Source organism: Chelonia mydas, chromosome 13 (assembly GCF_015237465.2).
Source record: "Chelonia mydas isolate rCheMyd1 chromosome 13, rCheMyd1.pri.v2, whole genome shotgun sequence".
NCBI classification, from domain to species: domain Eukaryota; kingdom Metazoa; phylum Chordata; order Testudines; family Cheloniidae; genus Chelonia; species Chelonia mydas.
In genome coordinates, this window is record NC_051253.2 from 17,486,562 (window position 1) to 17,500,353 (window position 13,792).

The following is a 13,792-nucleotide window of genomic DNA, read 5'->3' on the forward strand; positions in this document are numbered from 1 at the left end:
CAGCTCAGCATTAGCTCTCTCTTCAAGCATGTGTATGTGTACGTGTACTCTAAGTGCTGCCTTTTGTGTTTCTGCGTTTGTATTTGCTTGTCTGCGTGTATTTTTGTTGTAATCTCTGTGTGTGCATATATTTATCCCTCTCTTCATATTTGTGTCCTCTCGGTGTGTATATTTCTTTGTGTGTGTGTTTATCTCGGCGTGTGTTTGTCGGTACAGATTTCCTCGGGTGTGTGTATGTATATTTCTCTGAGCACGAACACATTCCTTTACCTATGAGTATTTCTCTCTGTAGCTGCGTACATCGGTGTGCCCCCGTGTATTTGTGTGTATTTCTCTGTTTGCGTGTTTGTCTCGCTGTAGGTCTCTGTGGAGGTACTGGTTAGTCTGTGTGAGTGTGCGTCGCTCCCTGTGTATCTATGGGGATACTGACTTGTCTGGGGCTCTGGTTGTGTGAATTGCAGTCTCTGTGTGTCTGTCTCCCTCTCCCCTGCACTTGCACCACCGGCTGCGCCTTGCCCCCTCTCTCCCCCCTCCTGCGTGCAGCCCTCGCCTCGGGAGCTGGGCTCAGGCCCCCTCCCTCTCCCCTCCTGCGCCCGCCTCCCTCCCTCGGCGCTGGGGCTTCCCGTTCCCCGCTCCATTCAGTGCTGCCCGCGCCGCGCGCTGCTGCCGCTGTCCCCGCCATGTCCCGGAGCCGAGCTCCCCCGGGCAGCCGGACCTTGTAGCCGGACAGAGCGCCCCCTTCCCGGGGCGGCTGCACTGGGGGCTCTGTGCCCAGCAGCGCCAGGCACCGCACGGGGATGGAGGGAGCCTGAGCCGGCCACGGAGCAGGAAGAGCAGGCGGCACCAGTACTTGCAGCCGGCTAGGGAGGCGACAGCACCATGGAAGCGCAGCCACCGGGGGGCCCCACGGCCCCGGACCCCTCCGGCTTCCCTAAGGACTCCGACCGCCAGCTGCGCCTCCGCCTCTGCGTCCTCAGCGAGATCCTGGGCACCGAGCGGGACTATGTGGGCACCCTGCGCTTCCTGCAGTCGGTGAGTGCTGGGGTGCAGGGCGGGGGGCGCGGTCTCCAATGGGCACCGGCGCGGGGCAGCTGGAGCGCACGGCGCGTCCGGCCTGGGGGTCCCCAAGGCACCGGCGCGGGGCAGCTGGAGCGCACGGCGCGTCCGGCCTGGGGGTCCCCAAGGCACCGGCGCGGGGCAGCTGGAGCGCACGGCGCCTCCGGCCTGGGGGTCCCCAAGGCACCGGCGCGGGGCAGCTGGAGCGCACGGCGCGTCCGGTCCTCAAGGCACCGGCGCGGGGCAGCTGGGAGGACACAGTGGTTCCAAGCTGGGGTCTGCCATGGGGCACGTGGGTGGGCGCCCCCTATGCAGCCCTGCTGTGCGGCGTCCACGATGTATGCACTCGCCTCCGGGGGGGCAGCGAGGCGGCGAGTGGGTCCCCGGGATAGGGGGGCACTTGGCCCAGTGGACGCTGCGGCTTTGCCGGTGTGTTTTTTACGGGATGCCGGTCGTGATGTTTACGCAGAGGCGCGTTCACAATACTTGAGCGGCTTGCGCAGTTAAGGGGGTGTGTGTGGGTGTGTGGTGGGGGGCGGCGAGGTGTGTGTGTGGTGGGGCCGGGTGTGTGTGTGTGGGTGTGTGGTGGGGGGCGGCGAGGTGTGTGTGTGGTGGGGCCGGGTGTGTGTGTGTGGGTGTGTGGTGGGGGGCGGCGAGGTGTGTGTGTGGTGGGGCCGGGTGTGTGGGTGTGGGTGTGTGGTGGGGGGCGGCGAGGTGTGTGTGTGGTGGGGCCGGGTGTGTGTATGTGGGTGTGTGGTGGGGGGCGGCGAGGTGTGTGTGTGGCGGGGCCGGGTGCGTGTGTGTGGTGTATGTGTTTGGTGGGGGGCGGCGAGGTGTGTGTGTGGTGGGGCCGGGTGTGTGTGTGTGGGTGTGTGGTGGGGGGCGGCGAGGTGTGTGTGTGGTGGGGCCGGGTGTGTGTGTGTGGTGTATGTGTTTGGTGGGGGGCGGCGAGGTGTGTGTGTGTTTGTGAGGGGGCGTGTGGGGGGCGGGTGTGTGTGGTGCGGGGGAAGGGGGGAGGCATGCGAGCGCTTCGGAAAAGCATTGCTATTAGCAGCAGAATTTTCTTTTAAACTAAGAAAACCCTTCAACGCAAAGTGATCTAAATGCCTCCTTCTGTAGCCCACAGTCACAGGATCTGTGAGCGCTGCTCTCCAGCCTGGGGTGGAGCGGGAGGGGGATTCACGTCTGGTGTCTTGTAGGATAATGACGGGGACCTGTAGAAAAATGAGTCGTGTCCCTTTCGCTGTTGTTGAGAAGTGACTGTCTATTACACCCAGATGGAAATTCTCCCCCTGTTGCCTGGTTTTTACTGTAACGCTAAACATAACTAGAGGAGTGGGGCAGGGTGTGTCTGTCCATGCAGGGGCAATTACACCCTTCCTCTGAAATTATCCACCGACAAGTTCAGAAGTAAAAGCTCCATTTCTTTCTGTGTACGTTATTCCCTGATACCAGAAACTTCTACGCTGTACCGCTTTCTTTTTATTTTAACATCATCTTAATAAAATTTTTAAATCTGGACTTGGAATTCATCAGCATGCCACCACACTCCTGTGTAACTTAGTTAAAGGGTTTAATCGGTTCATGTAAATAACCAAAGAGAGAGAGAGACTAAATACACTGATTGCAGTAGATCTAGATGCAAAGCTGGAGGAAGAATCCCTGCAGAGACCTCTAACAGATTGGAGAGGGCAGAAATTTTCTGTCTGGTGGATTGCTAGCCAGGTTCTAAATCCTGGACTCATCTGACTTATACTCTGAACCCTTTCTCAGCTGTCCTTTCTGGCAAGCTTGTCAAGCTTGGCGTTGTTGTTTTTTTATCAGTTTGGCTGCAGGGTTTTTCGGCATCTCCTAAGTGGCAAATTGCCTAACATAAAAGATAAATGAAAAGACTGTGGTTGCTTTATGAGCTAGTACCTACTTAAATCCTACTTTTCTCTCACAAGTGGTTGAACACAAGAAGAGTCTGTACATTTTGAAAGCTCCCAATTACAGTGTCAGTTTGCTTCATTTAAAAACACAATTCGATTTCAGTTTGATGAGCTTCTCTAAAATGCTACAAGTAGCAAAACTGCCCCCAGCCCCAGACATAACAAAACATTTAGAGAAAAACTCCTCTGTCCTAAGTACTGAATTTGCGATTTTGTCATCTGCAGGCTGGAATGTCAGTCACTGGCACAATCCAGCTGAGTGTATTTTAGCTTCAACATGTACAGTCCAATGCCTATTCAGTCTCATTAGTGGGATTTTCATTTATTTTTAAAAAATAGCAAATTTATTTATTGTCATTAGTTTTCAGGACAGCAGTAGTGATTACTATGACTTATGTAATGGAAGGGGGAAAACACTGACAAAGGCACTTTATTTCATTTCCACATTTCAGAACAGAGCAGCAGGCAGTCTCTGTCTTTCACCATCGTTCTGTGCCGTACAGGCTGCTGGGTGTTGATTGGCTTGGGTATTATCTTGGGAGGTTTGGTTGTTACAATAGAATCTTACCCCACTGAAAAGTTTGAGTTGCAGTAATGATATTTGAATCCAGGCCTGGAGGATGGATTGGATGACCTAACAGGTCTTTTCCACCTGTAGGCCCTGATTCAGGAAAGCACTTAAGCATGTGCTTAACTTTAAGCATGAGTTTAAGTGCTTAAGTTCTATCCCGAGTAAGGATGATTTCCTGAATCATGGGCCTAGTTTTTATGGGTCAGATTCTGCCCTGGCTACCCCTCATGCAGCCCCCTACAAATATTTGAATGGTATGAGCACCTATAAGGGAGAAGAATTATGTAGTGTGGAGCATGAGGGTAAAACTAGGAGTAATGGGGTGAAACATTAGGAGGATGATTAGGAATGAATATCCTATTAGGCTGTGGAATATCCTCTCCAGGGAAGTTGTGGAAGTTCCATGACTTGGTACTTTCAAAACTTGACTGCACAAGCTCTAAAAATACAAGAGCTGTAATACTCTAATTCTGGTTGTGGGGCTTGGAGTGGAGGTGAGTGGGAGGTGTTTAGTGGCCTGTGATATGCAAGAGGTCAGACTAGATGATCTGATGTTCCCTTCTGGCCTTAAACTCTGTGACTGTGACTCTAGTGCAGGGAACAATCTGCACTGGTTACCAGGGGATGGACGAGTGACCCATTCGGTCTTTTCCATCTTTAACATCTAGGATAATATGATCTGTGGAGTCAGTGGGATTGCATGGGGTTGTCGGGCAAGGATTGTGCTCTGTGGCTCTAATAAAAACAAGAGATGACCCTATGCTCCCAAGTACAAATGCCTTGGTCCACTTTTTATTTCTTTTTTTTCTTGGCCCTTTGATAATATTGCTTAAGAACTGCTACTTCCCATCTGTGGATCTGATCCTCCACTGCCTGGCACTTTGTGTGACCAGTCATTTACCCCTGTGTAAAGTGAGCAGAAACTGCTCCCATTCTGAGGGACGTACCCAGTAAACATTCAAGTATTGTTGAGGAAAATGTTAGGCTTCACTGGATGCTGCGAATTTTATTGCCATCAAGTGGATTTCTATATGCATTAGAAGTTATTGGCCCAATTGGAACAAAAGTCTGTGCAGTATTCTCACTGTGCAAACCCACAGAAACTCATTTCCCTTGTCTGAGGCCAACTTGTTCCCGTCAGTGCTTAAGAGGAGAGACACAAGGGCAGGGGGAGCACAGTTCTCTTGGTTAATGACATTAAATATTAGTTTGATAAATACAAGAGGGCTAAATCCTACCATCTTTATTCAGGCAAAATTATCAGTGGGAGTTTTTCCTAAATAAAGACAACACAGATGGGCCTAGAAGGAGGTTAGGCAGAGGGAGTCGGTGCCCCCTGTTAAACGTTCGCCATTCAAGCCCTAGTTCTCATTTAGTATTCTCAATAAACAATGTTTTAAAAAGCAAACAACACAATTCTATGGGTTTATTCACAGTGTTGACACAGCCATCTACCAGCAACCTCCTTGTCTTCCCTGGTAATGTAAAGGAATCTCATGGGTATTTGATGTTATGGATTTTCCAATAAATCAAAGTAACTAAGAGCATTTTTATCTCTTTTAGAAAGACTTGTATATGGTCATGTAGCAGTAAAGGGAAAGGATTTTTGTTTTTTTGGTGCTTCGAGACCTTTTCCCCCTAAGCTAAGTGGGGGTCCCTATACACACAGAGGCCCAGCCTTTATTTGTTTTGTATGAAAGATTCTATGGCCTTTATTTTGCTTCCATGGCTCAGTCAAGTGGACATCAAGGAAGTTATAGAATGGAGCGTCTTTTAGGTTCCCAACAAAAACTGTGACAGTCACCACAGAAAACCTGCATTTTTTTCTCCTGGGGAATAAGAAGATGTACGTTGAAAGGGGCATTTGATTTAAGTTGTCAAGCTTCAGCTATTTATGTATCTAAATAAAATATATTTAATATTTAAAGTAAATGGCCCAAAATAATCATATACATGAAATGCCAATGTCCTGTGTTACTGATAATACTTTAGAATCTAAGATTATTCAATTTGGCAAGATATAAAATATTTAATGAATTTTTCACCAGTTAGCCATTGGTTAACTTTTTGCATTTCATTGAGCTTTGGACAATGAAAAGAGTCTCTAGCCAGTTTTGTCCCTGTCTTGTCTTGTTTCTGGAACTCCTGTAGAAGGTAGCATTATGTTATGTTTCAGAATCCTGGAGGGGGAGATTTATATAAAACCAGCGACTTATCACATTTTTTTCAAGTTCTCACAAAAATGCTCCTATTCACTTTAATTCCAGCAATTTTTTAAAACAATATCTAGATTTTCAACCTATCCTAAATCAATAGCACCCCTTTAATGTCCTTTTAACTATCCTTCTGAGCCTGCAAAGCCTATAATTTCCTTAAACTAAGGGCTACCACCCCGAATAAAAAGTCAAAGTTTTCTTCTGGGCAATCCACCACTAATGAACTATGGCAACGGATTTTATCATGAATGTGGATATGTATCATTGTACCACCTTTCTTATCTGCCTATCTGCTCCTTACTCCTAAGCAGGCATGGTACTGCAATGTACAAGAATCCTGCTATGTAAGGCTACATCTGCACTACAAGCTAGAGGTGTGATTCCCAGTTTGCCTAGACATATTTGTGCTAGCGCTCACCAGGGCTAGCACACTGAAAGAGTAGTGTAGCTGGGGTAGCCTGGGTGGTGGTAGCAGCAGCAAAGGCTAGCCAAGCTGCATAGCTACCCATGGAGTTCAGGCAGGTTTGTACTCAGTAGGGCTAGTCCCATGCTTCTTCTACCCATGCCATCCCGGCTACTGTGCTATTTTTAGTGCGCTAGCTCAGAGGAGAGCTAGCATGATTATGTCTACACAAGCTGGGAATCACATTAGTTCATAGTGTAGATGTAGCCATAAGGGTAAAGCATTAGACGATCAGGACCCTACCTTGCAAATACCTACGTGCATGAGTAACTTAACTTTACTTACACAAGTATAAGTTCATTGAAGCCATTTGTGGTGCAGATGGGATCAAAAGTTTCCATCAACCACTCTTTAAACGATCAGTGAGGGAGAAGGTGAAAATCTGAGGATGCCAATGTAGTTAAAGGAATATTGACCAACTAGGAGATAAAATGGAAAACATGTCAAAGGCTAATGGAACTTTACTGAAAGTTACTGATGGCAGAAGATGGGCTTCAGAGAGAGAATTTTATCCTGGGTGTCTGCTGAGATTGTAAACCCTAAGAATTTTCAGAGTCTCCAGAACCTAAAGATTTAATTAATTTGTTCTATCACTGCTACCCATTTTAACGTTCTTCACTGTGATTTGGAAAGGCTTCTCGAGGTCCTTTGCTCTGTGTGACAAAATAAGAAGCTGTGATCAAGGGTTTGTGTGAAAATCCAATGACAATCTCAATCCATTGCCCAGCTGGGTACATTCCAAACCCACCATCTCAGTTGACACTATGGCAGCCTTGCTGGCATTCCCACCAGAGAGGCCAAGAATGGAATAGATAATTTAGAATGGGCCATTGTCTCTGAGGCTGAGGCATGTTGGCTGGGCACTGCTATTGCCCATAGAATCATAGGACTGGAAGGGACCTCATCTAGTCCAATCCCCTGCACTTGTGGCAGGACTAAGTATTATCTAGACCATCCCTGACAGGTGTTTGTCTAGCCTGCTCTTAAAAATCTCCAATGATGGTGATTCCACAACCTCCCTAGACAATTCGTTCCAGTGCTTAACCATCCAGAGGGTTAGAAAGCTTTTCCTAATGTCCAACCTAAACCTCCCTTGCTGCAATTTAAGTCCCTTGCTTCTTGTCCTATCCTCAGAGGTTAAGAAGAACAATTTTTCTCCCTCCTTGTAACAACAACCTTTTATGTACTTGAAAATTGTTATCATGTCCCCTCTCAGTCTTCTCTTTTCCAGATTAAACAAACTCATTTTTTTCAATCTTCCTTCATAGGTCATATTTTCTAGACCTTTAATCATTTTTATTGCTCTTCTCTGGACATTCTCCAATTTGTCCACATCTTTCCTGAAATGTGGTACCCAGAACTGGACACAATACTTCAGTGGAGATCTAATCAGCACAGAGTAGAGTGTCTCATGTCTTGCTTACAACACTTCTGCTAATACATCCCAGAACGATGTTTGCTTTTTTTGCAACAGTGTTACACTGTTGATTCATATGTAGCTTGTGATCCACTATGACCCCCAGATCCTTTTCTGCAGTACTCCTTAATAGGCAGTCATTTCCCATTTTGTATGTGTGCAACTGATTGTTCATGCTGTGCCTAGTCTGTGGATAAAGATAATGCTTCATTTGCCAGCATTGTCCATCTTAAAGCAGCACTAAAATTCACTACCAAATTAAAAGAAAACGAGAAAGCTGTGTTTGTTAGAGTTCTGTATATTCACTTCCAAAAATCCGTAATCAAAGCTGCAGCATTGCAATTATGAAGGGCCAGATATTTGGTAAGGGAGACCTGAAAGCCGGCTTAGAAATGCATTTGCAATTCCATGCATGCTCATTTACTATGACTCCAAGAGCAAACCAAATATTGCCCACAAATAGTTAGCTAGACATCGTTATTTACATGTTCATTCGGCCAGTTTGCCGGTGTAAACATCTGATCTCCAGGTGGAACTGTGGTAACTACATGAACCCCATCTCCCACTGCAAATGTAGGTACCCTATTGTATGCACATTTCTGTACACACCTTGAACTTTGCTGAACATTGAGCCCTCACTTATGCTTTTAACTACCACAATTGTGCCTGAAATCAGGAAATTGCAAGGATATATGGCTAAGTTGTGCCCAACTTGTATGAAAATCTGGCTCCATGTTTCATCTTTGTAAAGTCAGATCACTAACTTGTAACATTTGACAGAATATACTTTCTGGTCATTATGAGCAACTGTTGTGTGTATTGCAGTGGCATGAGAATAATTTTTAATTTAGACTGTCCCTATCTAAGGCAGGTTTCATGTAGGGTAAGTATTTGCACCTGGCCTATTTTTAGATCAAAGTATTACATAATCTTTTTTGATAGAATCTAGACGTCTTTCTCCATCTTATCATATCTTATCATTTGTGTAAACGTGATATGTTACGACATGTGCCATCGCATAAATTAGCCCACATCCTACAGACTCAAAATATTTTTGTTCCCTACCCTGCAGAATTTTCTGTTTGCTTTGCATTGTAATTGATCTGGTATCTCTGAATTCTGCACTCCACCCATCTCGAGATGTAACAGGCAGAGGTGTTTTTCATATTTTCACCAGCTTGTTTGCATTCAGGATCAGTGCTTTGGGGTTCAGAGTCAAGAAAACAGGACATTTGTCTCAGAGGTGTGGTATGGTTTCCTGTCCTGCCCTTTCTACGCCTGTTTCAGGTTCAGTAGATGCAGATAAGCTCTGCTTGCAGGAAAGTGTACTCTGTGGTTTAGGTAACTGTTGTTTCTTTGCTCTGAGGCAGCTAAAGGAGTAACTGGGGAGCGGAAGGGAGTGAGGAAAGGAACTCACTGGGAAAAGATCTAAATTAGCATTGCTGGCCTCTAGTTTCTGGGGATCAGCGCCATGTGCTTATGTATTGCTACACTGTGTGTGAGAGGCACTCAGGTTTATTTATTTTCCTTTCGAAAATCATTACCATTCTCAATATTGCTAACTCTTATGTTTTTTTTGTGAGTCATATTCAGCATTGTTTTTAAAGCTCCAGCTCCTGGAGCTGTATAAATACATGGGAATCTCCACTTTCATTAAAAAAAAAAAGTGTCTAGCCCTCCAGGTTGCGGAGAAAAGCTTGAAAATGTGAAGCGATAGCCCCCTTCCAGAAGGCAAAAGAAAAAAACTCCCAAGTGTATTATTCTTTCTTAAATCCCATGATTTTTTTAGGGGCCTGACTCATGGTGCTTGAACATTTGGGGTTGGCAACACTTCATTCTGTTAGTTAAAGAGATTTCCCTTCTCAGAAGAGTCCTCCCTTCCAGTCTGGGTAAGTTCCCAGCAAAACTGACTGTTAAGGACTAGGGCTTAAAATGCTACAGTGGTGACCACTGTAGTGGTTCACTATAGACACTGTAGACAGTATAATCCACTTTCCTGAGAGACGGTAGCTAGGTTGATGGAAGAATTCTTCCATCGATTTTGCATTGTCTACATGAGAACTTAGGTCAGCTCAGTTATGCTGCTCGGGGTGTGGATTTTTCACACCCCATGACTGATGTAGTTAAACCAACAGACAGAGAATCAGGGAGAGATTCAGGGCTGGTCTACACTGAAAACTTGGGGCGTGAGAAATCCACACCTCTGACAGGCATAGCTGTGCAGACCTAACCCCCGGTGTAGACAATGCTAGTTACCACCTGCTGGGGAGGTGGATTAACTACAGCGATGGGAGAATCCCTCCTGTTGCTGTAGGGAGTGTCTACACTGACGCACTGCAGCTGTGCTGCTGTAGTGTTTTAGAGGTAGACATCCCCTCAGATCACTGAGTATGCAGAGAGAATATCTGTAGGCAGCAGCCGAACCATGGGAGGCAGTTTGCATTTTCCACTGCAGAAAGCAACCTGAATGTAGGGAATGAAACAAAAGCAATTAAAACCAGACAAACCAACCCCAGTGCAAACCCCTGTTTCTTCTTCAGTCAGTATCTTAGCTGATGTAAATCAGTGTAGCTCAGCTGAAGTCAGTGGAGCTCCAGCAGTTTTCTCCTGCTGAGGATCTGGCTCATAATGTCCTAGCAGCGATGAAAGGGTTATTAGGCAAAAGGATAGGGTAAACCCTTCCCCTCCCCCCTGCTGAATTGGGGTACCAAAGATAAAAGAGGTGTACTTCCGAAGTGTGCACTAGCATGTCTGAAAGGGAGGAGAAAGAGAATGGCAGGGATTAGCTTTTTCCCTTGGTATCTTCATGCCTTTCAGATGTTTCCAGTGCCTCCTGTGGAACTCATCTTTTGTAGTTCAGAGCATGGTACTCCAGAGGCTGAATTGTGTAGACGCTAATGACACTGAGCTCTCTATGTGTTGTGGAGCTGAGAGATCCCTACAGTTTTTACTTGTTTCGATGTGCCAGTAAGCAGCTTCCTCTCACCCTCCTTCTACAGCATAGATTGGAAGGCAACAGCGTATAGTCTAAAGGAGAGGTAGTCAATTATTTTTTGTCTAGATCCAAATTTCTTGGTCAAGGTATAGACAAAGTGCAGACTCCAGAGAAACATTTTTCATACAGCAATAGCAATAATAATAATAATAATGAGTAAATAAGTAAAAAGATTTTGCAGTCCGTTCAAAAGCATCTGGGTCCGGATTTGGCCCGCAGTCTGCCTACTGACTGCCCCTGGTCTAAAGGGTTAGAACAGGAGATTGTGAACCAGGAATCCAGGGTTCTCTTTTTGATTCTGCTAATGACTTGTTCTGAGGTCTTGGTAAGGGTGTCTCCATCTGCAAAATGGGGTGAATAATACCGACCTCGTGGGCTGCTCTGAGACTTTGTTAATTAAGAGGAGTAAAGGTGCTGCAGATGTCTTGGATGAAGGGAGCCGTGTAATTACCATGTATTATTACTGCTTTCTAATAAAGTCTCCTTTACTGCATAGACATGATGGATAGAATAGCAGAGCCCTGCCTACCGCAGAGCATAGATTTGACCAGCTACATCCTATCCTGTTCACTATAATCTGCCCAGAACTAATCTCAGACTGCTCAGCTCATGGCACTGGGGACTGCGGATTGGTCCATAAGGAACCAAAAAGTCAGCCAAAGGGACATTTAAACTGGGATGGGGGTTATTTCACAGAATGCAGCTTGGAAAACTCTCTTCTTTTTTTTATTTGCTGTTATAAACAGTAGATGGCACATGGATGGAGCCCTAAGAGCTCACTCAGGGTCTGATTAGTAGAAGCACGAAGCACCCAGAACTCCAGTTGAAGCCAAGGTGAACTATAGGTGCTCAGCACCTCTGAAGACCAGGCCATCATCTGTTAATCTGAGTGACCAAACGGAGCAGGCCCTGCAAGTGAGATGCCATCTCAAGTGTGATGCAAGGGGGTGTGCCCAACTCACCCTGCCCTACCACACCTTCCTGCATGAACAGGACTCAAGGGAAGAGAACTGGAACCCCTAATTCTACTGAGCTGCATACAGCCCATGGGACCATTGCATGCTAAAAACACCCCTGAACTAATTGTTGTGTACAGCTCATTTGTCACCAGTTCGCTACCAGACATGCTAGTTTGGTGGGGATTAACCCATCATTTCTCTTGTTCTTGGTTCATTCCAGCCCAATGCAGGAATGACCCTTGTGGTGGTTTATCTCAACCCCACTGTCCTTGTGCTAGCCACCTCAACAGATCAAGGTGTCTCAGCTGAATATAGTTCTGCTGTGTGCCCAAAGACCATTATTTATCTCTCCCCTGAATTGCAGTAACCAGCAATCTGCCCTTTTGCCATTCAGTCCTTCCCCTCGCTACAAGGATGCCAGTGGTTTGACCATGTGTCATTATAAGGGGGCAGGGAGCAGAGAATTGTTCTATGGTTTCCCAGCCACTCTGGTGCCTCTGCAACGAATCTCCTTTTCAGAAGCAGCACAGCAGCTGGGTGAGCCCAAGTGAGGGGCAGAGACCCTGGGCTCTGACAGGAAAGGACCTGTGGATAGAAAAATAAAACAAACCACTAATAGTGAAGATGTTTCTGGCTCCCTTCCCTGGCACATGATTTGAGTGAACCCTCTGCCTATATGGCTGAAGGCAGGGAACATCCAATCCCTGGCTTTGCATGATGGGAAACTGGTTGTTATCCATTAAGAATATTTTGCTTTCTATAGATAACGAGAGGGATTACATTTTTCCTATGCTTTCAAATGTGCTTATTATTGTTCATCTCCTGCCCTAAACTGGTTACGGTTGCTGTGTGCTATGAGCAGAGGTGATGCATATTGGGTGAGCTATGTGATCCTGTAATTTCAATCTCTCTGGTCACTCAATTACAGACCTAAAAGTGGCAATTCTTCAACAAAAAAACTTCAAAAACGGACTCCAACGAGAGACTGCTGAATTGGAATTAATTTGAAAACTGGATACAATTAATTTAGGCTTGAATAGAGACTGGGAGTGGATGGGTCATTACACGAAGTAAAACTATTTCCCCATGTTTATCCCCACCCCCCACCGTTCCTCAGACGTTCTTGTCAACTGCTGGAAATGGCCCACCGTGATTATCGCTACCCCGCTCTCCTGCTGGTAATAGCTCACCTTAAGAGATCACTCTCGTTACAGTGTGTATGGTAACACCCATTGTTTCATGTTCTCTATGTATATAAATCTCCCCACTGTATTTTCCACTGAATGCATCCCATGAAGTAAGCTGTAGCTCACGAAAGCTTGTGCTCAAATAAATTTGTTAGTCTCTAAGGTGCCACAAGTCCTCCTTTTCTTTTTGTAATTTTTATAGCTATCATAGCAAATCACTCATGTTTTTAAAAGGCCTACTCTGTTTTTGTGGGCACAGATTTTGCACCTACAATTTTAAGACAGTTTATTGCTTGTGCCAGTGCTAGCATTGTAGATGTGTGAGTGTCTGGTTTGCAGCAGCATTCCAGTACTTAGACATACAGGGTGAGAGTCTGTGTTGTGCTGCTAGGTACAACATAGATCTCACAGCTCCGGGGGAAGGGGCTAAGGCAACTTTAAGCCACTTTTGTTCTCTCCTGATCCAGAGGTTGGAGGGGCCCTGGTGTAACTTAGTCTGGGGGTTGTCCATATTACAGCAGCCTCCTGGGGCTGCCCTATGGGCTGTCGCCGAGTGCAGAATGTGTGCAGCACTGTGGGCTGTAGCCTGTAATGGAGGAATCGTCCCCTGACTTTTAAGACCTTTTTATGCTGCTCCAGCCCTTCCATCTGGCATGAAGGGGCCAGAGTGGGGAGGAAGATTTCCGCCTGAACTGGGAGAATTTGCAGCCACAGTGAAATGTGGTCAGAAAAGCACATCTGCAAAAGTTGGGTTCCCTTTTCAAGGTCATCATCACCTGCCCTCAGTACTATCTGCAAAACCTAGCATTTGACGTTTTAAGGCAGGGGTGGCCAACCTGAGCCTGAGAAGGAGCCAGAATTTACCAATGTACGTTGCCGAAGAGCCACAGTAAAACGTCAGCAGCCCCCCATCAGCTCCCCCCTGCTCCCAGTGCCTTCCAACCACCGGCAGCCGATCAGCGCCTCCCCATCCCTCCCCGCACCTCCCGATCAGCTG

The 13,792-nt window shown here is 46.4% G+C and overlaps 1 protein-coding gene across 4 annotated transcripts in view; it reads left to right on the top strand.

Moving 5' to 3' along the window:
- Positions 1 to 428: 428 nt before the first annotated feature.
- PREX1 (phosphatidylinositol-3,4,5-trisphosphate dependent Rac exchange factor 1) overlaps positions 429 to 13,792 on the top strand; it is a 225,226-nt gene continuing 211,862 nt past the window's right edge. For 2 of the 4 annotated variants that reach the window (XM_037915551.2, XM_043526726.1), the window contains exon 1: positions 622 to 1,032. In XM_037915551.2, coding sequence (XP_037771479.1) covers positions 880 to 1,032 — 153 coding nt within the window. In that variant the 5' untranslated portion in view covers positions 622 to 879. Of the gene's footprint in view, positions 1,033 to 13,792 lie in introns of all 4 variants that reach the window. The other 2 variants (XM_037915550.2, XM_037915549.2) reach the window with 2 other exon arrangements.